Source organism: Scyliorhinus canicula, chromosome 8, assembly GCF_902713615.1.
Source record: "Scyliorhinus canicula chromosome 8, sScyCan1.1, whole genome shotgun sequence".
Taxonomy (NCBI): Eukaryota; Metazoa; Chordata; class Chondrichthyes; order Carcharhiniformes; family Scyliorhinidae; genus Scyliorhinus; species Scyliorhinus canicula.
Window position 1 is genome coordinate 80,404,681 of NC_052153.1, and position 27,845 is coordinate 80,432,525.

The following is a 27,845-nucleotide window of genomic DNA, read 5'->3' on the forward strand; positions in this document are numbered from 1 at the left end:
ATAACATGCCAGCGACTGATAGAAACGAGGCTATGACAGGCGAGGACCTTGAGAGGATTGTTATCACTGAGGAGGTAGTGATGGGCAAGCTAATGGGGCTATAGGTAGACAAGTCTCCTGGCCCTGATGGAATGCATCCCAGAGTGCTAAAAGAGATGGGTAGGGAAATTGCAGATTCACTAATGATGATTTACCAAAATTCACTAGACTCTGGGATGGTCCCGGTGGATTGGAAATTAGCAAACGTGACACCACTGTTTAAAAAAGGAGGTAGGCAGAGTGCGGAAAATTATAGGCCAGTGAGCTTAACTTCGGTAGTAGGGAAGATGCTGGAATCTATCATCAAGGAAGAAATAGCGAGACATCTGGATAGAAATTGTCCCATTGGGCAGACGCAGCATGGGTTCATAAAGGGCAGGTCGTGCCTAACTAATTTAATGGAATTTTTTGAGGACATTACCAGTGCAGTAGATAATGGGGAGCCAATGGATGTGGTATATCTGGATTTCCAGAAAGCCTTTGACAAGGTGCCACACAAAAGGTTGCTGCATAAGATAAAGATGCATGGCATTAAGGGTAAAGTAGTCGCATGGATAGAGGATTGGTTAATTAATAGAAAGCAAAGAGTGGGGATTAATGGGTGTTTCTCTGGTTGGAAATCAATAGCTAGTGGTGTCCCTCAGGGATCCGTGTTGGGCCCACAATTGTTCACAATTTACATAGATGATTTGGAGTTGGGGACCAAGGGCAATGTGTCCAAGTTTGCAGATGACACTAAGATGAGTGGTAAAGCGAAAAGTGCAGAGGATACTGGAAGTCTGCAGAGGGATTTGGATAGGTTAAGTGAATGGGCTAGGTCTGGCAGATGGAATACAATGTTGATAAATGTGAGGTTATCCATTTTGGTAGGAATAACAGCAAACGGGATTATTATTTAAATGATAAAATATTAAACCATGCTGCTGTACAGAGAGACCTGGGTGTGCTAGTGCATGAGTCTCAGAAAGTTGGTTTACAGGTGCAACAGGTGATTAAGAAGGCAAATGGAATATTGTCCTTCATTGCTAGAGGGATGGAGTTTAAGACTAGGGAGGTTATGCTGCAATTGTATAAGGTGTTAGTGAGGCCACACCTGCAGTATTGTGTTCAGTTTTGGTCTCCTTACTTGAGAAAGGACGTACTGGCACTGGAGGGTGTGCAGAGGAGATTCACTAGGTTAATCCCAGATCTGAAGGGGTTGGATTACGAGGAGAGGTTGAGTAGACTGGGACTGTACTCGTTGGAATTTAGAAGGATGAGGGGGGATCTTATAGAAACATATAAAATTATGAAGGGAATAGATAGGATAGATGTGGACAGGTTGTTTCCATTTGCGGGTGAAAGCAGAACTAGGGGAAATCTATGGAATTCCTTGCCCAGTGAAGCAGTTGAGGCTCCTTCATTAAATGTTTTAAGGTAAAGATAGATAGTTTTTTGAAGAATAAAGGGATTAAGGGTTATGGTGTTCGGGCCGGAAAGTGGAGCTGAGTCCACAAAAGATCTCATTGAATGGCGGAGCAGGCTCGAGGGGCCATATGGCCTACTCCTAGTTCTTATGTTCTTACGTTCTAAATGAGGTGGAGAGTTTTACAAAGGTAATTCCAGAGCTTTAGGAGACCAGAGGTAACGTTGCGGGAGCGGGAAGACATCTATTAAATTGATTCTCTGGCTACACTGAATAAATTAAATGGAACCATGTGAGAGCAGTTCAAACCAGCTGGATGTCATTGGAGGAGGATGTGTGGTCAACCATGTCAACGGTTGCAGACAGATGACAGGGGGTGAGGAGTAAAAGTTTACCTCCATCACTGTTGCATAGGATGCCATTTGTGACACTGATAAGAGCTGTTTCAGTATAGTGGCAGCAGGTGGGAAATCTGTCAGGAGGTAGGTTGAGCACAGATTGTAAAGGCAACAACATATTCAAGGACTTTGAAAAAAATAGGGATTAGAGGTGGAGTAGTACAGGTTTGAGCATCCCTTATCCAAAATGCTTCGGGCCGAGTGTGTATCGGATTTTGGAATTTTTCGGATTTCAGAATATAATGTGCATGTGCGGCAAGCTGGGAATTGCGCATCCCCTGGGGAATCGTGAAATCATGTCAGTGCTCGAAAAATGTGCAGATATTGCAATTTTTGTTTTTCAGAATTGGAAAGGGCATGAGGGCAATCGATGAAAACCTTGATTTCAGGGCTAAGACAGGAGGCAACCCGAGAGGAAGAGAAACAGAGGGAACCAGCAAAGGAAGTCTCAATCTTTGTAACAAAGAAGTCCATGAGCTCCTCACAGTTGATGTTGGAAGAGGCAATGCTTGTCATAGAGGGAAAAAAAAACTAGGAGTTGTATTTGAAATTCAGGCAGATCTTGGAATGCACAGTTTTGATAAGGTGCAGCCAGGGTAAACTTCTAGATTACCTGCTCTTAAAAACTCACTTTTTTCATGCCGTTTTGTCGGCACCTTGTGTTAACATACTAGTGGTAATGCATTACTACATACTATTTCTGTTCAGGTTACATGTCCTCAGATAACCAGGATTTGGCCAAACCCTATAAATCTTCCAACAGAACTTTTGACCCATTAACACTGACAGAGGAAACATTTAACCAACTCTATTCAAAGTTAATTAGATCCTTCCAAGAAAAACTCAACTACAAATAAATTAGATCAGTCTCAATATCATCTCCCTTGGATTATCAATATGCTGAAATAAATCAACTGAATGAGAACTATGATAAAGCTGCAAACCATACATAACACACCTAGTTTGGCCACGTACAACATAACACACCAAAGCAAGCACATTTATTGGAAATTAAACAGAAAAATAAGAATTTAGCTTTTGTTTGCACATGTCAGTTGAAAGGGAATTGAACTGGGCATAATTGCAGCCATACACCTTCACCCCCTGACAAAATGGATCCATTACCTGACAGAAGACACAGTAAATGGAAACGTTTCTATCCATTGTTACAGCCACACTCGCCACACACACGATTCCTTGATCCCAATATCAGTGCTGTGAAATCCCAAACACTCACCTCCCCAGATCTTCGCCGATTTCGTAATAATCGTCCACATTTTCCTGTTTGAACACGGTCATGGTAGCTGGTTACTGCATCCCGGCGCACAACCAGCCTTGCAAAGGTTACCAATTTCAGCATCGATCAGGGCGACTCTCCCTGGCTCCTATCCACAGGAAAGTGCATTCCTGCCCTGTGCAAAAAAAAATACTCTGTTACATCAGAACTTGCCTTCCTTTTAACCAAAATGAAACCCTGGGCGTTCCTCAGCATTTAAAAAAAATATGGGTTGTTGCATTACGTTGTTTGAACTGCATGCACTATACGGTGAATAAAGCCATCGGCAGCATTTCTCACGGTGCATGGTTAAATGATCGTGTTTATACCTTAGAAACAACGCAAGAACAAAACAAAAATCACGTCTATTGTAACCCAACACAAAGTCAGCGACACCCAATCTTTGAAGGGGACTGATTGGTGATTCCTCGCCAGTACAGGCACAGCAACCCCAGCTGGACAGGAGAGTCGGCAGCAGCACAGGATCTACAACAACCACACAGATCATTTCACGCCAGCGGCAGGAATTGCTCTCCCAACACGAGTCATTTCATTCCCTTTTACAGCAAACCGGAATTCAAACCGACATTTCATAATGTGTTCGTTTGATTTTTTTTTTAAAACCCTTCAAGCTTGGTGATCTTACCGCACGTGAACTCGCTGTCAGATGTTTAAAACCTGCTGCCAGTCGCGCGGGGGGGGGGGGGGGGGGGGGAAGAGAGGAGATAGCCGAGGTGGTGGCTCTGAGCCTCGGGTATGAGGGCGCACAGTGTGCTGGCTGGAGCCGCGGCCTTGCACCCAAATGAGCCCAGACCGCAAAGCCAGCAGCAGCCGCCCGCTCTCCACACAGCCAGAGGGGCAAAGCGACTGTACCGGGAGGAAGCAATGCAACATTCCCCACCCCCACCCAGCCGGAGGGCGGCGTTTGAAAGTAAAATATGGAAGTTTGCGGCTTGCGCTCACCCCGGAACTGGCGCCGTGACTCCGGGGGAACGGCTCCAGCTTTCCGTCACCAAGCACAGCTGCCCTGGTTACCGGAGCGGCCCAGCCAATGACGACAGGCTGCACACCTCCCTCACTACCCCGACACTCTGATACCTGCAGCTCCCCCTCAGGATTTACGTTTGTTCCAGACACCGTTCCTCTCAACTCGCAGTTTCCGACTGCAAACGAACCACCGATGAAAACTGGACAAGGTGTCAACTCCTTTCGGTGTCAGTGGAAGTTACAGCAAGAACCTCACTACTCCCTTCTCACTGCACATTTCCTTCTCCCACCTATTGCTCCGTTCAGAATCGTCTTCTCTCCGAATGTGTACACCCTTTGCTCCTCTCTCAGCCCAGCCCCAAGGGTATTTACTTTTCCGCTCATTTCTTCCAATTATTAAACCCATTAGGAAACAATCATTTGAACGTCAGGTTTTTTGATTATTGCCATTGAAATCTCTCCCCGAATAGTGGAAATTGCTGTCGGTGATTCATAGAATTATTCATGGAATTTACAGTGCAGAAGGAGACCATTCGGCCCATCGAGTCTGCACCGGCTCCTGGAAAGAGCACCCTACCCAAGGTTAACTCCTCCACCCTATCCCCATAGCCCAGTAACTCCACCCAGCACTAAGGGCAATTTTGGACACTAAGGGCAATTTATCATGTCCAATCCACCTAACTTGCACATCTTTGGACTGTGGGAGGAAACCGGAGCACCCGGAGGAAACCCACGCACACACGGGGAGGATGTGCAGACTCCGCACAGACAGTGACCCAAGCCGGAATCGAACCTGGGACCCTGGAGCTGTGAAGCGATTGTGCTATCCACAATGCTACCGTGCTACCCTTATGTAAGAAGTCTTACAACACCAGGTTAAAGTCCAACAGGTTTGTTTCAAACACGAGCTTTCGGAGCACTGCTCCTTCCTCAGGTGAATGGAGAGGTATGTTCCAGAAACATTTATATAGACAAAGCCAGAAATGCCGGACAATGCTTGGAATGCGAGCATTTGCAGGTAATCAAATCATTATAGATCCAGAGAGAGGGGTAATCACAGGTTAAAGAGATGTGAATTGTCTCAAGCCAAACAGTTGGTGGAATTTTGCAAGTCCAGGCCAGATGGTGGGGGGTGGATGTAATGCGACATGAATCCAAGATCCCGGTTGAGGCCGCACTCATGCGTGCGGAATTTAGCTATAAGTTTTTGCTCGGCAATTCTGCGTTGTCGCGTGTCCTGAAGACCGCCTTGGAGAACGCTTACCCGGAGATCAGAGGCTGAGTACCCTTGACTGCTGAAGTGTTCCCCGACTGGAAGGGAACATTCCTGCCTGGTGATTGTCGCACGGTGCCCGTTCATTCGTTGTCGCAGTGTCTGCATGGTCTCGCCAATGTACCACGCTTCGGGACATTCTTTCCTGCAGCGTATGAGGTAGACTACATTGGTCGAGTCGCACGAATATGCGCGACTGGTGGGTGGTGTTTCCACGTGTAATGGTGGTATCCAAGTCGATGATCTGCCACATCTTGCAGAGATTGCCATGGCAAGGTTGTGTGGTGTCGTGGTCGCTGTTCTGAAGGCTGGGTAATTTGCTGCAAACAATGGTTTGTTTGAGGTTGCACGGTTGTTTGAAGGCCAGTAGTGGGGGTGACCTTGGCAAGATGTTCATCTTCATTGATGACGTGTTGAAGGCTGCGAAGAAGATGTCGTAGTTCCAAGGTTTCCAAGGCATCACACAGTTGGTAATAACTATGGCTGAGGGTCTAGGCAGAATGTCTGCCTCGCTGAGGGATGTCATCCAGTACCAGGCTCACCTTGATGAGGTTCTGCGGGACGTGCTCCCAAATTCCTCTTTGTAATTTAAAGGGGAATTAACCCTTAACGTTTCCAGCATGTCATTGAAATTACAGTGCAGAAGGAGGGCATTCAGCCCATCGAGACTGCACCGGCCCTTGGAAAGACCACCCTACCCAACCCCACACCTTCACCCTATCCCCTTAACCCCACTTAACCTTTTTGGACACCAAGGGCAATTTAGCATAGCCAATCCACCTAACCTACACATTTTTGGACTGTGGGAGCAAACCAGAACACCGGAGGAAACTCACGCAGACACGGGGAGAGCATGCAGACTCTGCACAGACAGTGAACCAAGCCAGGAATCGAACCTAGGACCCTGAAGCTGTGGTGCAACTGTGCTAACTATTGTGCTACCGTGCTGCCCCACTTTGATATATCTGTTGGTTTTAATGTGAACACAATGGCCGCAATTCTCTGGAAATATTTCAAAGTGCTGCAGCGAGCAGGAATTGCCACAAGCTTTCTGCCAATCAGGCCAGCGGCAACACTATTCAATGTTAATTGGTCCATTTAACAAGGCCTCACAGGCGTTTCGCCGCAAATGAAGGCTCACTATCTGATTCGCCAGGACCATGTTCTCCAGTCCCCCGGGAGGCGAACAAGGTCGAGCAGCACTTACTGAGCCAACCCCAGCCAGTTCGCAACAATGGCACTGAGGAGACGGGCCCCAAAATGCGGGGATGCTGACCTGGGGAGGCTGCTAGACGCTGTGGAGGCCAGGAGGAATGTCATGTTTTCCTGAGGGTCCAGGAAGTTCAGCCATAGGGCTGCCAGTGCCACCTGGGAGCTTGGGGAGTGTCACGAGGTGGACTGGCCTCCAGTACAGGAAACAGGTCAATGACCTACAGCGGCAGCACGTGTGAGTAAACACCAGACCCCCGAAACCTTTCTGCCCCACAGGAGCGTCCACCCCACCCCCAACCCCTTCAACTTCCCAATCCTTCCTCCACCCCACTCCCCTGTCAACCCCCCCACAACCCTTCCTTCACACATCCCTCCCACCACTATGAACCACAAGTGTGGCTAACGATGCCCCCTCTGCGCCTCCTCAGGAAAAGCTTGCCCACAATTGCCAGGAGAGGGCCCAGACTGGCAGTGGTGTGCCAGACATCATCATCATTGAGGGGTGTGCCCTGGGGGTGACTGGTGTGGCTGAGCACAGGGCAGTCACCAATGCGAACGCTGGCAGACGGCGCAGAGGTGAGGAACCACCGGACTCCACCAAGAGGATCTGTCAAACTTGAGATGTTATTGACTGACCAGATGTCAATTCTCCCGCAGGTCCTCCAGCCGACGGTGTCAGCCCATCCCAGGTGGTCTCCTCTCCAGTCTCCATTGAGACCACCTCAGAAGAGAGCTCCGAGGATGCTACCATACTAGCCACCTTACAGCTGTCATCTTCGCCCTCCACCAGTGGAGACACATGCACCTCGGTGGGACATGTCGGTGGTCAGATTTCTGGGACACCACACTGCTGCTGATGCACATCAGGTGGCGGCAGGAACGCCCAGGTGAGACAGCTGTCGGAGATCTGCTAGATCCCAAGACCCAGCTGGGTCCCAGGCTGATGCTGAGCTTGTGGAAGAGATCATCCCAGAGCTGATGGAGACGATAGGGAGCAGCCGGGACATTCAGAGGGAGATGTCAGTGTAACACCAGTAGATCCATAGCCACTTGGAGGCGGCTACGGCTACAGGAGATGTCACCGTCAATGTGTGGCACTGAGACCAATACTGCTTGAGTGGCGACTGCAATGGAGAGCCTGATGCATGATGTTGGCACCATTAATGAAGGTTTCCAAGGCATCACACAGTTGGTAATAACCATGGCTGAGGGTCTAGGCAGAATGTCTGCCTCGCTGAGGGATGTCATCCAGTACCAGGCTCACCTTGATGAGGTTCTGCGGGACGTGTCCTGCTCTCACAGGGGTATGGCCGAGGCGGCTGTGGAGCTTGTGCGAGTCGGAGGTGGGCCGAGGCACCGCAGAGAACGGTCCAAACACTGAGGACCATTGCCGAGGCTGGAGACACGTTAATACGGGCCATGGGGAACCGCCAGGCCTGGCAGAGCCAAATGCTGCAGGGACAGCTGGGGCTCGAACAAAGGTGTTTGTTGTGTTTAACAATTTCACGTCCTTCCGATGGTGCTGCCCTGCCCTCCCACACACCTCTACCCGGACCCGTCCCATGGAGTGCGACAGTGGCCACCAGCTTCCCCGAGTTCCACCCCTCTGATGAGGCCGCATCTCTCAGCCAGCATACGGGTCAGGGGGGCACAATTGTGCATGTGCCGCCGACAAGTGAGCCGGGGCCCTCCGGCTTTAGATCCCCCAGAGGACGCCAGCCAGGGGCATCGAAGGCTACAGGACATGGTAAGCAGCTCGCTGCCTCCACCTCAAATGTGCATCGTGGGGGCACACCTGGTAGAGGTAGGAGGGCCAAGCACATTGAGGATCATTGAAGGCACTGAGGGAGGGGGTGGGCCGGGGGGGTAGTGAGAGGAGTGTGGGAGGGAAGGGCGGCACCATCAGAAGGGCGTGAATTTTTTTTAAAAAAATAATTTTTATTGGAATTTTTTGAAAAATATATATCAACAGAACAATAATAACAATAATAATAAACACCCCCCGGCACCCGTAACCACGCATATAACAAACCTCCCCACCCCCCCACCCCCAAACCCAATGAACAACAAAATAAATTAACAATAAGCAAATTAACTTAAACACTATCCCCCTAACCCCCCCCCCCTTTCCCCTCCTCCTCCTCCCCCCCCCCCCCCCCCCCCCCCCGGGTTGCTGCTGCTGCTGACCTAGTACCTTATCGTTGAGACAGAAAGTCGAGGAAAGGCTGCCACCTCCTAAAGAACCCTTGTACCGACCCCCTCAGGGCGAATTTGACCCTCTCCAGCTGAATGAATCCCGCCATGTCATTAATCCAGGTCTCCACGCTTGGAGGTCTCGCATCTTTCCACTGCAGCAAGATCCTCTGTCGGGCTACTAGGGACGCAAAGGCCAACACATCAGCCTCTTTCGCCTCCTGCACTCCCGGCTCCACCTCAACCCCAAATATCGCGAGCCCCCAGCCTGGCTTGACCCTGGATCCCACCACCCTCTACACCGTCCTCGCCACCCCTTCCAGAACTCCTCCAGTGCCAGGCATGCCCAGAACATATGGGCATGGTTCGCTGGACTCCCCGAACACCTGACACACCTGTCTTCGCCCCCAAAGAACCTACTCATCCTAGATCCGGACATGTGGGCCCGGTGCAGCACCTTGAACTGGATGAGACTAAGCCTCGCGCATGAAGAGGAGGAGTTCACCCTCTCCAGGGCGCCCGCCCATGTCCCCTCCTCAATCTGTTCCCCCAGCTCCACCTCCCACTTAGTCTTCAGCTCCTCTACCGACACCTCCCCCACCTCCTGCATTACCTGGTGGATGTCAGACACCTTCCCATCTTCAACCCACACCCCGGAAAGCACCCTACCCTTGCCCCCCGCGGGGGCAGCAAAGGGAACCCCTCTACCTGCCGCCTAGCAAACGCCTTGACCTGAAGGTACCTGAACATATTCCCCGGGGGAGCTCAAACTTCTCCTCCAGTTCACCAAGGCTAGCGAACCTCCCGTCAATGAACAGGTCTCCCAATTTCCTAATGCCTGCCCTGTGCCACCCCAGGAACCCGCCATCCATGTTCCCTGGGATAAACCAGTGGTTCCCCCGCAGCGGGGCCTCCACTGAGCCCCCCACTTCCTCCCTGTGTCGCCTCCACTGCCCCCAAATTTTGAGGGTAGCCGCCACCTCCGGACCTCGTTGGAGGGACCGGCAGCGGCGCCGTTACCAGTGCCTTCAGGCTCGTGCCTCCACAGGACGCCATCTCCATCCGTTTCCATGCGGCCCCCTCCCCATCCATTACCCACTTACGTACCATCGGGATGTTAGCCGCCCAATAGTACCCAGAGAGGTTGGGCAGCGCCAGCCCCCCTCTATCCCTGCCCCGCTCCAAAAAGACCCTCCTTACCCTCGGAGTCCCGTGTGCCCAAACAAATCCCAGAATGCTGCTGTTCACCCTCCTAAAAAAGGCCCTCAGAACGAAAATGGGGAGGCACTGAAACAAAAACCTCGGGAGCACCATCATTTTAACGGAATGTACTCTACCCGCCAACGACAGCGGCAGCATGTCCCACCTTTTAAATTCCTCCTCCATCTGCTCCACCAACCTAGTAAAATTGAGTTTGTGCAGAGTCCCCCAGCTCCTAGCCACCTGAACCCCCAGGTACCTAAAACTCCTCACTGCCCTCTTTAGCGGGAGCCTACCAATCCCCTCCTCCTGATCCCCCGGGTGTACGACAAACAGCTCGCTCTTGCCCAGGTTCAATTTATAGCCCGAGAAACTCCCGAACTCAGCAGGAATCTCCATCACCTCCGGTATTCCCCCCACCGGGTCTGCTACATACAACAGCAAGTCGTCTGCATACAGCGACACTCGGTGCTCCTCCCCACCTCGGTGCTCCTCCCCACCCCCACCTCCTCGATTCCCTGAGAGCCATGGCAAGAGGCTCAATAGCCAACGCAAAAAGCAAGGGGGACAGGGGGCACCCCTGCCTCGTCCCACGGTGGAGCCTGAAGTACTCGGACCTCCTCCCATTTGTCGCTACACTCGCCATCGGGGCCTCGTACAGCAACCTCACCCATTTAATAAACCCCACCCCAAACCCGAACCTCTCCAACACCTCCCACAGGTACCCCCACTCAACCCTGTCAAAGGCCTTCTCCACATCCAATGCCACCACAATCTCCGCCTCTCCTTCTGCTGCCGGCACCATTATCACATTTAGAAAGGGCGTGAAATTGTTAAACACAACAAACACCTTTGTACACAACTAGTATGACGCCTCTGTCACTTTTTTCCGCAATGCGGGCTGACCTCCGAACTCTTGGTCCATCTCTTCAGGCATTTCCTCCCTCCAAGTTGCACTCACCCACCCTCCGTCCGTGGCTGGAGTTGTGTCCCATATCCTGGGTGTTCAGATGTTGGCTGCTGCTTGTGTGGTGTTGCCTCCCGCAGTGTTCAACCACAGTGTCCATGCATCAAGGTGTGATGCTAAGCAATGACTCCCACATGCTAAATGGCACGCCCACCCACAGGCATCCACTTGGGTTCTGTGAAGTGCCCACTTAACCATGATTGCCAATGCCCTATTAGCGATAGTCTTCAGCTGCACGGACAAAGCCTCGGCAGTTGGTGGGAGTTATGCGTGTTCGGTGAGGCAGACAGGCAGGTTTTCCCCAGGAACGGATACACACGATCCAGGGGTTGGCTTGGTGGTGCTGCAGGCAGTTTCCCTCCAGTGCCTACCCTCCCATGGCGGCTCATCCCTGTGGAGGGCTCCCCCAGTCGAGAGGCCGTTGGATATAGGGTGGCTCTCGTTAATTGTATAGAAATAGGGTTCAAGTGGTGATAATTGGTTTCTCGCCATGCAACGGCAATATCTCAATTTCACCTACGGAAGCAGGCCGATTGCATCGCAAACTGTTTGGTGCCTGGCACGGCTCTCGGTTTCTGCCTCTCCCGCTATTCATTGGCCTCGTTTCGCTTGAGCGAGAGCACAACGAGGCCGGAGAATCTCACCCAACACCTTTACATTCGGAAGATGTATGGAAAAGAGCAAGGAAAAATCAAATGTGCAAATACTCAACTGGAGGAGGGCCAATTTCAGTATTTTTAAAAAGGCATCTGGCCTTGTCGATTCAAATCCAAGATTAGCAACTAAGGCAGTAAGTGAGGACCAGGACGGACATTCAATGAGGAACCAAATCAAGTTAGACACATTCCCGCAAGTTGCTAGAAAGTGCATCCAAAGCTGGCGGTCCATGGATGATTAAAGATATTGAAATTAATCTAAAACAGATAAAGGAGGCTTAGATAAAGTAACGTTCATAATTCAGTGGAGAACCAAGCTAATAAATTAGCCAGTAGCAAAAAATGGAATCCAAGCATAATCCATCAACATTATTTCGAATGTGAGACATGTTTTAAAATGTCTCCTATAATTTAAGGTAAAAACAGAATGTACTGGATAAAGGGGGATGGTGATCAGACTAACTCTACGTGGAGACAGACCCATATGATCTGTAACCAAACCTATTGAAACTGAAGTTTCACACCTTGACACAAAAGAGGGACAGTTGTTTTTATAAATACAGAGACACACAGCAACAGAGGGACCCTGTTGTAATATGATGTGCCGCTGAGTACCATGTTGCAATATGGGTTAATCTGTGGTGTCTCGATTAGGAGGAGCTTGGGACTTGTATGTTTAAACATGAACCATTTATTGTTATTCTTTATTGATTTTGCATACTGCTTCCAGAGTGTTCTGTCTGAGTCTATACTCTATACATCATACTCTGGGTTGTGCTATTTTTCCATTCCATGTTTACCGTTGTCTGTTGAATGCCTTTTAATTACAATGGCATGCAAACATATAATACAACATGTCCCTTTTTTCTCAATAGAAAACCTTCCTTCCTTCTCTCCCACCTCAACTCTCTCACTTTAATAAGTTCAGATGGTTTTGAATCTTGACAGTTCATCCAAATCTTGATCTGTCACGTTTAGAGGAATGTAATGCTCTATGTTTTGGTGCATGATTATCTCCATTTGATTCACCTTTTGCATTCTTTTGAGTTGCACTTCTCTGTTAAAAACTCATCTGCATTTTTCTGAGACTGTGGGTTTGTCCTATTCCTTCTAAAGGGAATGCTCACTCTGTTGACAACTGGAATGGACCCACATTTTCTTTTTCTGTGGTGTCTGCCATATTCTTTCTGGACATACTTGTTTTGCAAATGGAACCTTCATTTCCACTTGTTTGACAATTTCACCCAAATATTTATGCAAGCTTATGAATCTTTTCATTCAGCTCCATGTTTCTCAGCATGTTTGAGACATCCGGGGCGGAATTCTCCGCTCCCGCGATGAATCGGGAAGGCCGTCGTGAACTCGGCCGAGTTTCACAACGGCCTCGGAGGCCGCTCCTCGCACCTTATTCATCCGCACCCGGGGGGCTAGGAGCGGAGCTCCGTTATTCTCGGCCGCCGGGCCTTGATGCTTGCGTCAAGGCGGCGCGCCGAGAATGACACGACGGCGGCGCCTAAGCGACATCAGCCGCGCATGCGCAGGTTGGCCGTCTCCAACCCGCGCATGCGCGGCTGACGTCACGACGGCTGACGGCTCCAACCTGCGCATGCGCGGTTGCCGTCTTCCCCTCCGCTGCCCCGCAAGACGTGGCGGCTTGATCTTGCAGGGCGGCGGAGGGGAAAGAGTGCATCCCTTTGAGACGCCGGCCCGACGATCGGTGGGCACCGATCGCGGGCCAGTCCCCTCCCGAGTACGGCCGTGGTGCTCACTCCCCTCTCCGCCCACCACAAGCCACAAATGAGCATCTGGCGCCCAAGTTCACGACGGCAGCGGCCAGGTGTGGTTGCCGCCATCGTGAACCGGTCGGGAACGGCAGGCTGCTCGGCTGGAACGTTTTCTGGCTTTTCCCTTCAATTTCTGCTCTTTACCATTCAGCTGCTTCTGTAGCTGTTGAGTCTGTTTCTTGTAACTTTTGGCTTCCTCCTGGATTATTGAAATCGCTGAGTCTTCCCTGCTAATTGGTTCTTCAGTTTGTCCAGAATGGCGTTAAATTCACTTGGCTTCACTTTGTAACTTGCCAGAGAAACAAACTTTGACATTCTTGAAGCATGTGAAGGTCTTTCAACGGGTTTTATTTTTCTTTGCGGAGCTCGCTTGCATCATCTTGAGCTTTCCTGAAATTAAGCACAGTATACTCGAGTGTCTTCTGTTGTGCTTTCGTTCTGCTGTTTAAGACAGTCTTCATTTCTTCATGTAGCTGAATGGTAACAAATTACCTTTGCATTTGATTTTAAAGGAGAATTGACTGTTCTTTCAACTGTTTATTTTCATGTTGACCTCTTGCCAACTCACTCTGGGTTTCATTGCTACCGATAGTTTCAAAGCAGCTTTTTCTGCAGTAATATTCAATGCCCTTTTAATCAACTCGAGCATTTCCATGGTTACGTATTGATTTTTCAAGAAGTCTTCCAGGGTTACATTTTCATTGCATGCTGTTTCTGCCTGCTGTTTTGACTGGCTGTATATATGGTTGAGATTTCCCAACTCCTGCTTTGATTTGCCAACTCTGGAATTGACGATCGGTATTCCCCCTGACGCCTTTGTGTCATCTCTGACAATTTTTTGTTCAGATCTAAAACAGCCTGGTTAATTGAAGATTTCAATTTACCACACGTTTTCAAAGGTATCTACTCAACTTGAATCTTGCACTACAAATCTTCCAGTTCAGCTTTGATACAAATATTTTCCTGTAGAAAAGCTTAATTTACTTTGTGCATGCGCTGCTTGTTTTGAGTTAACTCAGATAGCTTTCCTTCATTCACGGCTACCTGCTCACTCCACACTGCTATCTGCTGTGGCAATTTGTGTATCATTTCAGCATGCTCAAAAATTCTATTTATAAGTCTTTCAGCTGTTTCTCTTTTTTTTCTCAAAAATTTAATGTACCCAATTCATTTTTTCCAATTAAGGGGCAAATTTAGCGTGGCCAATCCACCTAGCCTGCACATATTTGGGTTGTGGGGGAAAAACCCAAGCAAACGCGGGATCGAACCTGGGACCTTGGCGCTGTGAGGCAGCAGTGTTAACCGCTGTGCCACCATGCTGCCCCCTTTCAGCTATTTCTCAGTCATAGTTTTCTTCTGCACTAAACTCTGCACTTTGTACATGTCATTTCACTGACATAGTCGTCAACCATCTCGTGGTTTACCTGAATATTGTCTCCCTCTCTCTGGAGTCTTCTGTCTCTCTTGCCATGGGCTCTTTTGGCTCCTTCGCTCTGCAATCTTTTGTTGCACTCCTACAGGGTCTCGTGTTGCCTTCTCTCTGGGGACGTTTGTTACCAGCGGCACTTTATTGGAAGTTGCCCTCACTTTGGAGTCTCTAGTTGCCATCAGAGCATTATTGGAAGGATCCCTCTGCCTTTTTTTTGCTTGCATGTACAGTTATAAATGTCGTTGGCCCTTTCTGTATAACAGTGCAGTAACAGTTCTTTTCACTCAGGCTTTAGGTGGCCTGTTGATTTCTTCCCTGTGATTTTCCTGCACTTTTCCAATTTTGGCCTGCTCCCTGGCAATCGACTGCTTTGTTGTGTGTAAGCTTTTAAAACTTCTAACCATCTGTAATTCTTATCAGGGCAATTCTTGCTTTATTTCTTCCCCTGCAGTTGAGGCAGTTGAGCCTTTTTTGAATGTCCCCTGCTTTGAGAGTTTCGGCAGACACAAGTTTCTTTTTTTAAACTCTGCGGTACTTTCCTCCTCTGTACTGTCTGTCCTCCTTTGTTATTTATTTGTTTTTGCAAGTAACTTTCTTGTTTCGTCAGTAGGTTCATTTTTGATCTGTGGTTTTCCTTCTCTTTACACTTCCGGCTGCTTCCAATTTAATTTATTCTTTTAGCTTCTGTGCAGCATGGTCAGCATTAGGACGGCACGGTGGCACAGTGGTTAGCATGGGTTCGATCCAAGCCCCGGGTCATTGTCCGTGTGGAGTTTGCACATTCTCCCCGTGTCTGCATGGGTCTTACCCCCACAACCCAAAAAGATGTGCAGATTAGGTGAATTGGCAATGCTAAATTGCCCCTTAAATGGAAAAAAAAAGAATTGGTACTCTAAATTTTAAAAAAAAGCATGGTCACCATTGCTGCCATCTGCTGAGCTTTGGGACCATCACCTATTCTGCAATATGAGTACAGTTTCTTTATTGCAATTATTGCTCACCATCTTGTGAACTGACATGGTTCTTCTGGCTCTGCATTACTCAGGGTCTTGCAATGTGCTTTTTGTAATTTTGCTCACCTGTCTTTGTGATCTGACTGTGTTTTCTTTACCCTGCATCACTTAAGGATCTTGCAATGGATTTCCACTCTCTCTGCTGGATTCCTCAACCTCCAAGTCTGTAGAAAAGCTTCAGCAACTCTTTCTTTAACTTTTCTTCTCAGATGTGCTTCTGTCTTGTCCGCCTTTAGCTGCTTTTAGTCTTTCATATCTTAGGATTTTGTTGTAGGTTCATTGTTTAAAATGCCACCTTTCCTATCACCACCGTCAGATTGTGTAATGATTCCTCTGCTGACGTGATATCTTTTAGAAGCAATCACTGCTTCCAATCGTGTTGTATTATGTGCCAGCATAATGTCTCAGTTATGAGAAGCTTGAGACTTGTACGTTTAAACATGAACCATTTAATGTTAACCTTAAACTATTTACATATCCCAGTTAATCTAACGCAAGAAGCTGCTTCTCCATGCAGGCTTTTTCCAGAATCTCTCTGAATCTTTTACCATGTGATGCTGCTGTACATCATACCATGGGCAGCGTTATTCTCCAGTCCCACATCAGCCCTTGCACTGTTGAGCACTTTTTCATTACAATGGTATGCAGGCACATAATACAACAGATACAAAGGATTTGTTGCTATGTGGAGAAGTGCTTTCAGGAAAATAGTCTAGGGTGGAACTATGGTGGAAAGCTGGCATACTAGCTGGCAACATAAATGTTTTTATTTGTCTGCCTCTGTGTTTGCCCCCATGGGGGCTGAGAATCCTTCCTTTTTTGGAACCCCGACAGCAGGCATCTAATTGACATTAATCCTGAAAATGGCACTAGTGGTGTTGCTGCTAGCTTTCTGGCCAGTAGTCAGGACCACCACCACCATCATGGCCAATAAATGCAGCCCATTGTGTGTACAAGTGTTTTCTAATCTCATTCCTGAAAGGCCTGGCACTAAATTGAATGTTACATTTCCTAGTCCTAGACTTGCCAACCAGTGTAAATAATTTCTCTCTATTTACCCTCGATGGTAATCTCTGTCTCCATTTTATTTCCTATTTCTTTTCTATTTTTCCCTCTCTTATTTCCATTTCTTTGTTTTTAGATGGTAGCTTTTCAGGATCCTGCCATTCACATTTCTTCTAGACACATTGGGGAGGAATTTTAGCCCCTGAGGGGGGCAAGCATGGAGGTAGGTGAGCATGAAAATTCCTATCACCAGCTGGTTTCCTGTCACCACCCTGCCCCAGGTCACAAGCAGTGGGTAACCAATTGAGTTTGTTAAATGCCTGATAAGGAATTTTGCAGTCAAAGGTGAAAGGAAACAGTGCAGCTTCCCCATCCACAATGGTGGCCTGGCTACTAAGGAAATGTATTGTTGTTAGAGAGAAAAGGTACCTCCAGCTTGGGTCTCGGTCTGTCTCTCTCTCTCTCTCTCTCATTCTCTCTCTCGTTCTCGTTCTCCCTCTCTCTCTCTTTCTCTCTGTCTCTCGCTCTTACCTGAAAAGGCAATCTGTTGCAAGGAGAGTCTTTAATTAATCCTCTAGTTTTAAAAGCTCCATTCCCCTGCATACCTGGCATCCTCGTGCTGCCAGGTTGCTGATCTGAATTTGGGGGCCAGTGTAGCATCTTTGAGCAGATAGCTGGCAAGCAGCAAGTTATCATCTGGAGTGCTGAACTTGACCATGATCTATAGGTTAAGACATTGTATATGTGACGATGGATGTTTCAGAAAATAGTTTTGGGGAATATTGTGCTATTCTATAAAGAAGGCCATATGTGTGTTACTGTGCGTGTAAATTATTTAACTAAGCCGGGGAAAGGTTACTGGAGACAACTTGCCTGGGAAAGTTGAGAGATAAAAGAGGCAGAGCGCTAAATGCATGCATTTGTAATGAAGCTATGGTAAGTAGAGTTTAGAAATTGCATGAATTATTATCAGTGTCACATATAGGCTTACAATAAAGTTACTGTGAAAATCTCCCAGTTGCCACACTCTGGCGCCTGTTTGAAGGAAATAGATAAGGAATTGACTTTTCAATTGTTAAGTTTCAAAGAGGAGTAAAAGGCTTTTACATCTTGCAACGGTTTCATAAGTAAATAAAGGGAGGTTATTACATTTTATTTGACCCAAAAGGGGAGGCAATCGGGAAAAAAATGAAAGATCTTTACATTTTGAAGAAGTTAATTTCAAAGAGGTGCTGGGCATTATGGAATTGAAGAAAAAAGGGAAATGTATGTTTAAGGAAAGATGTTGAGCTGCGTTGTGTTGATCATGTGGGGAAGAGTTCCTGGGAACAGTTTTCTGCTGGGAGAAAGTGCAAAGTTTGAATGAAATATTCAGTCAACATGTTACGATCCCAGTTAATCTTGTTACTGGATGGGAAGATCCCAGAATGGAACCCTGGCTCAAAAGGTCCTAACATTTTAAAAATAAAATGAGGACGAACAGAGTCACAGGACTGCAAACTAGTTTTACCAACAAGAAAAGACAAATGGTTAAACATGAACTCCCCCCCCCCCCTTAGTTTAACGATTACACACAGATTTGGGGATTAACAAGGATTACAAAGTACATCTTAACGTACAATGATCTCATTGTACAAATTCCCCTTTAAGCACACAAGGTAACTGTGGGCAAATACACTCCATTCTGAACCCCAAGTGAATGTTTGTGGATGTCTCCTCAGAATCCCCCCCCAGATGATTGTCATGTGGGAGTTTCTCAACTCCACTCCCAAAAACACACTTTAAACGTTTCTCTCATAATTATGCTTCCCCTTAGCGGTTTGTATTCTGAAATCCGGACCAGGGGCGGGATTCTCCCTTAGCCGACGTCAAAATCGGAAAACTCAATTGGGCGGAGAATTGTTTTCGATGCCAAAATCGTGGCAGGCGTCTATTTGATGTCAAATTGCGATTCTCTGTTACCTCGAAAATGGCATCAATGCGTTTCACTCCACACGTATAGTAGACACCATTTGCATATCATTAACTGACCCGACCCTGTACCCTCCAAGGCCTCCACAATTTTCCACCTCTGACGGGCCGAGTTTTTGACGGCTTGGTTCACTTGTGCTTTTAAAAATCATGAAACCGACATGCTGGCCGCTGAGGGGGGGGGGGGGGGGAGTGGGGGTACGGAAGGTGTCCAACATTGTCTTGGTTTGCTGACAGTCGTGCCGCTGGCCAGGGGTCTTCTGCCAGGAATGGGTAAGTAGTGGGGGTGGACTGTGGGGTCAGAGCGGATAGGCACAGAGCACCATTGCCGCAGCTGGCAAGGCAGCTATGAAGCTGCGCACACTGCTAACAGCCCACTTTGAATTTAGTGCCACGGGTCGTATAGGTGTCCCCCCAGGGCAGTCTAGCGCAACTAGTGCCATCTTTTTGGCTGGGATAAATCTGTGTGGGGAGTGTAATGCATACGTACGGCTGCAGCTTGCCAGCTTCCTGAGTGTCAATCACGGACCCGGTGAATCCTGCACCATTTTACATTAGAATCAATTGTGTTCCACGCAGCACCGGTGCTAGCCCCTTCATAGTAGCAGAATTGCTGCAGGTGAGGCGCCGATTTTTCAATCGTGAAAGTCCAGGGATTCTCCGTTGGCGTCAACACTTAACCTCAGAAATGGAGAATCCCGCTCCAGATTTTTCAATTACACTTTTAAACAAAGCTTCCACTCCACTTTTAACAGTGAATACAATCCAGGATTTACACCAACCTCTTTAGGATGTCTTTGTCTTGACTGCTGTGCTAACTACCCATGACTGCTTCAACTTTTGATTCCCAGACTGTATTAAAATGGCATCAGACATTTGATTTATCTTTGAAAGCTGCTGTCCCCATTTAAATCTGGTTACTGCACTTTATTTACTCTTCTTTGAATTCTTCTGAACAATAACTTGGCCTCGGTTCACTTAACTCCAGTCATCTGCCCCAGTTCTTTCTGTCCCAATTCCCTGGTTATCTGGACTATGACTTACACTTTAAGAAGCCTGCCTCTTTGCAGCTCCTGTCCTATCCACTCTTTCTTCTCACAGGATTCTGAGATTTTACTCCCCAAAGTCCTGTCTCCAACTTCCCAAAACTTCAGCTAAAACTAAAAATTTAAACTTTTTTTAAACTACAAGTGCTCCAGTTGCTAAGCAACCCCTGCTAATTCTAATTATTCTTCATGCCATAACCCTCTCTAATAGAATCCCAGTTGGAATTGAAACCAACATCCGCACGTCCAAACCGTTTGCCCAGCATGAATGTAACTATAGGTTTTACTCTTCCAGGCACAGAAACAGAAAATTCAATCCACTTAAAACGATAGCTTACTTCTAATGTTTACTAATACATAAATAAATCCCTTAAAACTATTTTTGTTTTCCAAACATGGGCCAGAGAGTCTTTGTTGCAGAAAACTGTCTTGTTTGTGAGTGTAGTGTCTGAGTGTAGTGGGGAGCAGAAGGATTGCCCATTGGACATTCGAACATCCCCATTCCCATGGAGACACTCAGTTGGGACATCCAAGATGTCTCATATTGCATCTTGCAGGGTACAGTGGTCATTTGGACCAATGCATTTGTAACGGCCTCTCCACAAACAGAAGTAAACACACTTAAGGGACCAATGGGTCAGTTAATTAGCAGAGAAAGGTGGGAAATGGTAGATAGGGAAATTGCTGCTCCCTGCACATCATTAGTTCTTATCATGTAGCTGGGGAATTGTACCTGGGTTGTTTTATGTGTGCCTGTGCAAATGTAAAGTATGCATTGGTTAGCGGCCCTCACTCCTCATACTCCCTCATCCCCCACAAACTCCCCATGCCCCATCCATGCCAACCTATGCTACCTCATCTAATCAACATGACTCCTCATACATTCAATGCAATCCTTTGCCTCTTCTACCCCATGGCCTTTTATATCCCCAATGCCAATTTATTGCCAACTCATGCCAATTCATGCCCACCACCCACCACCATTTGGCCTTGTACCTGCCATGTCAACACACCCAGTATCCACAATAGGTAGAGTTCAGGACCCATGCTGAGCTTAATTAAGTGTCTATGGATTCACTGTATCAAGAAATGTTTTTTTTTAATGTTCTCACTGAAAAAAAACATTAATATGTTTAATTTCCTTTAATTCTCTATGAAAACAAACACATGTATTCATAGTCACAATGCAAAGAGTTTATAACCACTTGGAGTTGCTAATCAAACTGTGAACTCACAGGTGTGATAATGATAGGTTGTGAAATCAGTCAAGCCTTCAGACCTTTGTCAACAGACAGAGTGAAAGAGCAAGCACTGACTTTTTTGAATGCTGGAGATAGTTTAAAAAATACTATTTAAAGAACATGACATGTAAATGCCTTGACCACTTGGCAATTCTTTTGACATGCCTCTTGACAGTTCCAATGAGCTTAACAAATCTGATGGGTTTATGCACTTTTTATGCACCTTCATGTCTATCTATAATAACCCCAAAGGGCACCTAACCTCTCCCAGGTATGTGACCCCTCCAAAAATTGACCCTGGACGAAAAGGCACCAAACCTCTCCAATAGGGTACCAATACCCCTCCAAAGAACTCCAGCAGCTTTAGGCCTTCTCCTACCATGTCTTATGTGCAGAAGTCGTATTTTGAACATCAAAATCAGCCTCTTGCTGATTACCACATACTGTCCACCCTCTATGTTGGAGGAAGTAGTGAGGGTGGCAAGAGCACAAAATGTACTTTGGGCAGGGGACTTCAATGTCCATCACCAAGAGTGGCTCGGTAGCACCACTACTGACTGAGCTGGCCAAGTCTTAAAGGACATAGCTGCTAGATTGTTCATGACAGTGATGGTAGGAGTAACCATCGCACAGTCCCTGAAGAGATGAAGTCCCGCCTTCACATTGAGGATACCATCCATCGTGTTGTGTGGCACTCCTATTGTGCTAAATGAGGTAGATTCAGAACGGACCTAGCAACTCAAGACTGGGCATCTATGAGGTGCTGTGGGTCATCAGCAGCAGTAGAACTCAGCCATAATCTATAACCTCATGGCCTGTATATCCCCCACTCTACCATTACCACCAACCCTGGTTCAAAGAAGAGTGCAGGAGGGCATGCCAGGAGCAACATTAGACATACCAAAAAATGAGTTGTCAACCTGGTGAAGCTACAACACAGGACTACCTGCATGCCAGCAAACATAAGCAGCAAGTGTTAGACAGAGATAAGCGATCCCACAAACAACGGATCAGCTCTAAGCTCTGCAGTCCTCCCATATCGAGTTGTGAATGGTGGTGGACAACTAAACAACTCATTGTTGGAGGACGTCCATGAATATCCCCATCCTCAATGATGGAAGAGCCCAGCACATCTGTGCAAAATACAAGGCTGAAGCATTCTCAATAATCTTCAGCCAGAAGTGCCAAGTGGATGATCCATCTCTGTCTCCTCCAGAGGCCCCCAGCATCACAGATGCTAGCCTTCAGCCAATTCGATTCACCCCACATAATATCAAGAAACTGCTGAAGGCATTGGATACTGCAAAGCTATGGGAACTGACAATATTCCGGCAATATCCGGAGGAGGGCATGCCAGGAGCAACATTAGACATACCAAAAAATGAGTTGTTAACCTGGTGAAGCTACAACACAGGACTACCTGCATGCCAGCAAACATAAGCAGCAAGTGTTAGACAGAGCTAAGCGATCCCACAACCAACGGATCAGCTCTAAGCTCTGCAGTCCTCCCATATCCAGTTGTGAATGGTGGTGGACAACTAAACAACTCATTGTTGGAGGACGTCCATGAATATCCCCATCCTCAATGATGGAAGAGCCCAGCACATCTGTGCAAAATACAAGGCACAGACTTGTGCTCCAGAACCTGCCACATCCCTAGCAAGCTGTTCCAGTACAGCTACAACACTGGCATCTACCCAGCAATGTGGGAAATTGCCCAGGTATAAGAGCAGGACAAATACAACCCAGCTAATTACCATGCTATCGGTCTACTGTCAACCGTGAGTAAAGCGATGGAAGGGGGTCAACAACAGTGCTATCAAGTGTCACTTACTTAGCAATACCCAGCTTACTGACACTCAGTTTGGGTTCCATCAGGGTCACTCAGCTCCTGAACTCATTACAGCCTTGATACAGACAAAAGAGTTGAACTCCAGAGGTGAGGTGAGAGTGACTGCTCCTGACATCAAGGCAGCATTTGACCGAGTGTGGAATCAAGGAGTCTCGCAAAATTGGTGTCAATGGGAATTAGGGGGGAAACTCTCCACTGGTAGGTCTCATGCCTGGCACAAAGGAAGATAGTTGTGGTTGTTGGAGGTCAGTTATCTCAGTCCTGTGACATCACTGCAGGAGTTCCTCAGGGTAGTGTCCTAGGCCCAACCGTCTTCAGCTGCTTCATCAATGACCTTCCTTCCAACATAAGGTCAGATGTGGGGATGTTCGCTGATGATTGCACAATGTTCAGCACCATTCGTGACACCTCAGTCACTGAAGCAGTCCCTGTGCAAATGCTGCAAGACCTGGCCAATATGCAGGCTTAGGTTAACAAGTGGAAAGTAAAATTTTTGTCACAGAAGTGCCAGGCAATGACCATATCCAAAAAGAGAGAATCAAACCATTGCCTCTTGACATTCAATGGCATTACTACCACTGAATCCCCCACAATTAACATCCAGGAGTATCATTAACCAGAAACTGAACTGGGCTAGCCACATTAATACTACGGCTATAAAAGTCGGTCAGAGGCCAGGCAAACTACGGCGAGTAACTCATCTCCTGACTCCCCAAAGCCTGTCCAGCATCTACAAAGCACAAGTCAGGAGTGTACTGGAATACTCCCTACTTTACTAGATGAATGCAGCTCCAATAACATTCAAGAAGCTCAACACCATCCATGAAAAAGCTACCCTCTTGATTAGGACCCCTTTAACATAATTTACTCCCTCCACCACTAATTCATAGTTGCAGCAGTATGTACCATTTACTTAAAAAAAAATTTAGAGTACCAAATTTTCATTTCCAATTTAGGGGCAATTTAGCATGGGCAATCTACCTAACCTGCACATCTTTGTGTTGTGGGGTGAGACCCACGCAGACACGAGGAGAATGTGCAAACTCCACACGGACAATGACCCAGGGCGGGATCGAACCCGGGTCCTCAGCACCTTGGGCAGCAGTGCTAACCACTACGCCACCTTGCCGCCCAGTGTGTACCATCTACAACAGCGTTTTTCAAACTCTTTTTCTGGCGACCGATTTTTATAGAATGGCCGACTCTCGCGACCCATGCCACATTCACAACAGATTCTCCATAGTTACTTTTTAAAACGTCATACTCATTGTTTGCACTTCTGTATTAGTCAATATAAAAATTGTAAATTGCGCTGCTGTTTCACCTTAAAGGCCAGTTCTATCCTGGCACCTTTCTAAAGGGTGTAACTCAGGAATATTTGATTATTTTATATCTTCACACCCCTTATTAGCATTTGGACAACTGCCTGCAAGCGCTGGAAAGATTAACAGACTCAGTATTACACAGTTTTAACAACGTCATGTTCGCTTGTTCAAATCCTAACATGACCTTGGATTGGAAATTAAACTTAAAACTTCCACTTCAGAAACAGGAGCTCAAACTGCTGAATTAAAAACACAGTCAGACAGAATGTCACTGGACGCCCGTCAGTACCATTTCCCAAGTAAATATGTAACAGACTGAAAACATGCTAATAAAAAACAATGCTGCTCATAACTCAGCTGACCAATATGCAAAACATGCAGACGTATTCCATTCCAGACACCTGCAACATTTTACCGGCTCTTGTATACATGAGTGCAGTTTTGTCGTCAGGTAATGCCACCCTTGGCGAACAATTGAAGTCCCGATAAAGCTAGAAGCAAAAGTCCTTGTGGCACAGGAACCAATTCAGCTGATGGAGTCCATGTAGCCACACAGCAGAGATGGATGCTTGGGGGCAAGAACTTGGGAAGAGGGGGCAGAAAGGGATGGGGAGGTGAAAAAAAAAGCGCTCATGAAGGACAAGAGCCCCTGTGCAGAGAGACAATTCAGAAGTGGAAGGAGTGGACCTAGGGGCGTATAGGGGTGGAGGAGGCTGTATGTCCAGGTTAACTGAGAGAATGATAAAGGTCGCACAGGGTTTGTTAGTGACAAACTGAACTCACAAAATAATACCACACTGAACTCAAGAAATAATACAAATCCCGACGCTGAACACAGTAGCAGGAAATGCGACCCAAAGGGATTTTTTAAAGGTCACTGGCTGCAAACTACCCCAACCACACTGTGGCCCAGAGAGGCAAGGAAGTCCATGGCATCAGCCTCATGTGGTCATACACTGTACTGCAGTGAGAATTTACCTGGAGAGAAAACTGAAAAAATGGTCAGGCAATCTTTGGGGATCATTTTTGGGGCACCTTTGGCGACCCATTCTACACCATCAGGCGACCCATCCACGGGTCACGACCCCCACTTTGAAAATCATTGATCTACATACAAGATGCACTGCAGGAACTCACCAAGGCTCCTTAGGCAGCACCTTCCAAACCCACGACCACTACCATCTAGAAGGACAAGGGCAGCAGATACATGGGAACACCACCACTTGGAAGTTCCCCTCCAAGCAGCTCACCATCCTGACTTGGTAATATATCGCCATTCCTTTAATGTCACTGGATCAACATCCTGGAACTCCCTCCCTGTTGGCGTGAGTGCACCTGCATCACATGGACTGCAGCGGTTCAAGAAGGCAGCTCGCCCCCAACTTCTCAACGGCAATTAAGGATAGGCAACAAATGCTGGTGTAGTCAGCAACCCCACATCCTGTAAAAGGGAATTTAGAAAGAAATGACTAACAAACTCAAAATTTAGAAAAATGGTTTGTTAGTTGTGAGGAACTATAGGCCATATTATGTATTTCATATGAACTCAGAAATCTGAAATGTGAATGGACAATTAATACAGGAATTAAGCTGCCTTCACATTACACTGCACTGACCCCAAATTGGTTGTATCCTGAGGTTTCAGCTACTTTATTCAGGGTCCATTTTGTAGTACTGAATTCACTGAGTTTTTTGTTGTGCAGAAAGGCAGTTATGTGCCAAGAATAAGTTTGCTTGCCAAACATGCAGAGTAAACAAGGTAAGTCTCTCTTTTATCCCTGCAACATTGTGTCTCTTGCTTCGTTGCATGCATTTCTCTTTCCTGTTTGTGCATGTTTAACTTGAAGAAGGTTCAAGGACTGTACCATTGTCCCAACATATTGTGTACCCCAAAACCACATGTGCCACCACTTACAGCCACACATTAATATAACAACCACTGTTGTATTCAGATTTATCCCCTTCGTTGGTGCTTCATTCATCATCTTTGAGTATGAATTTACGGGCAATGGTGATATTAACATTTAAACCAGTTTCTGGTCAACTACATTTAGGAATGCAGTTAGAAGCCTAGGATATACAGACTTCCTTCCCTCCCTACCCACTTTTCCTCCTCCTCTTCTGAACACGCCGGATTATGTAACCTCCATCGGCACCAGTAGGTATGTGGCATCTTGCTGAAGTCAGCATTCTTTATATACAAACTTTGATGGTGAGTGTTCACTTGGTAATTGATCATGGAACAAAGGAGAACAAGTTATGCCCTGTCCTGTTCTCACCTGACATCTATACGCATGCACCTCTGGCACATATCATTGTCCAATGAAAGCTCGGAGAGATACAAGAAACTTGGTTGAATCAGAAAGCGAACAAATTTCAGTCAAATGCAGACCACAAATCTGGAAAAGATTCTACGATGCCCTGAAATCTGAGAAATTCATCACAACGGTTGACAGTTCCATGACTGCACGCTGTCATGGATGATGCAGAATCTTCTGACCCATTTTCATTCACCAATGGCTGCGTGCTTGTGCCAATCCTATTCAGCACATTTTTCTCCGTTATGCTCTCCGATGCCCTCCATCAACACAATGGTGAGTCTGACATCAAAATCAGATATCATTTGAATGGGAAGTTGTTAAATCTGAGATGATTCCAGGCAAAGAACAAGGTCTCCAAGAACACACTTTGTGATTTCCTGACTTCAACCTTACAATCAGCTCAAAGGAAACTAAAGTAATTTCCCAAACTGCTTCAGGAGAGCCCTATTTCGAGCACAAGGTTCCGTCCATGGCCAGAACCCATCAGCAGTAGATAAGTTAACTTATCTCAGCAGCACACTTTCTCGAATTGTCTATATTGACAATGAGACACATGCAAGAATTGCTGAACCAAGTGTAGCCTTCAACAGACTTCAAATATCAATCTGGGAATGAAGAGGAGTAAGTCTGCCCACCAGACTCAAAGTCTATACAGTAATTGACCTGCCACTCTGCTCTACGCATGTAAGACTTGTATTGTGTACCAGCTGTAATGATCTCTGTATGTGAATGTACATAAGGAGTTAATGTGTAATCAATAGCACCACATGATCACTAGAGGGCCGGACCAACAGGGGTATAAAAAGCAACCACATTGTGTCTCTCCCTCTCTCTTGGGTGCACTGTGACCAGGGCAGTATCAGATTAGTTCAGATGGCTAGTGGAGTTACGTATAGTTACTGTAGTTAGATCTTATTAACCTTATCACTAGTATTAAAGTTAAAGTAAAGAACTCAGGCAATTATTGTTATAGTTACACAATAAACCTTTTGTTCCTACTGAGCAAGTTTGAGTTTTCTTCATCGAGATTCAGAAGACCTCATCATTAACCAAGGATTGAGCAGCACATGTTACCTACCACACAGGTAACAAAACACCAGCATCATGCCAAGAAACTCGACTACTTTCGCTTGAGCTGTCTTCAGAAGCTTCAGAAGATCAGATGGTGGAACCAAATACTCGACACCGAGGTGTTCACCTGAGCTGGCAAGCTAAGCATCCACATCATATTCAGACAGTCTCAACTGAGTTA

General features: G+C 46.9%; 1 protein-coding gene across 5 annotated transcripts in view; it reads right to left on the reverse strand.

The window, feature by feature from the left end:
• dapk1 (death-associated protein kinase 1) overlaps window positions 1–4,503 on the reverse strand; it is a 290,457-nt gene extending 285,954 nt beyond the window's left edge. The window contains exons 1-2 of one of the 5 annotated variants that reach the window (XM_038804815.1): window positions 4,217–4,503; window positions 3,080–3,254 (exon numbers count right to left, since the gene is read on the reverse strand). In XM_038804815.1, coding sequence (XP_038660743.1) covers window positions 3,080–3,141 — 62 coding nt within the window. In that variant the 5' untranslated portion in view covers window positions 3,142–3,254; window positions 4,217–4,503. Of the gene's footprint in view, window positions 1–3,079; window positions 3,255–3,362; window positions 3,385–3,447; window positions 3,623–3,764; window positions 3,827–4,081 lie in introns of those variants that run through there. The other 4 variants (XM_038804813.1, XM_038804812.1, XM_038804814.1 and 1 more) reach the window with 4 other exon arrangements.
• Between the last annotated feature and the right edge of the window lie 23,342 nt (window positions 4,504–27,845).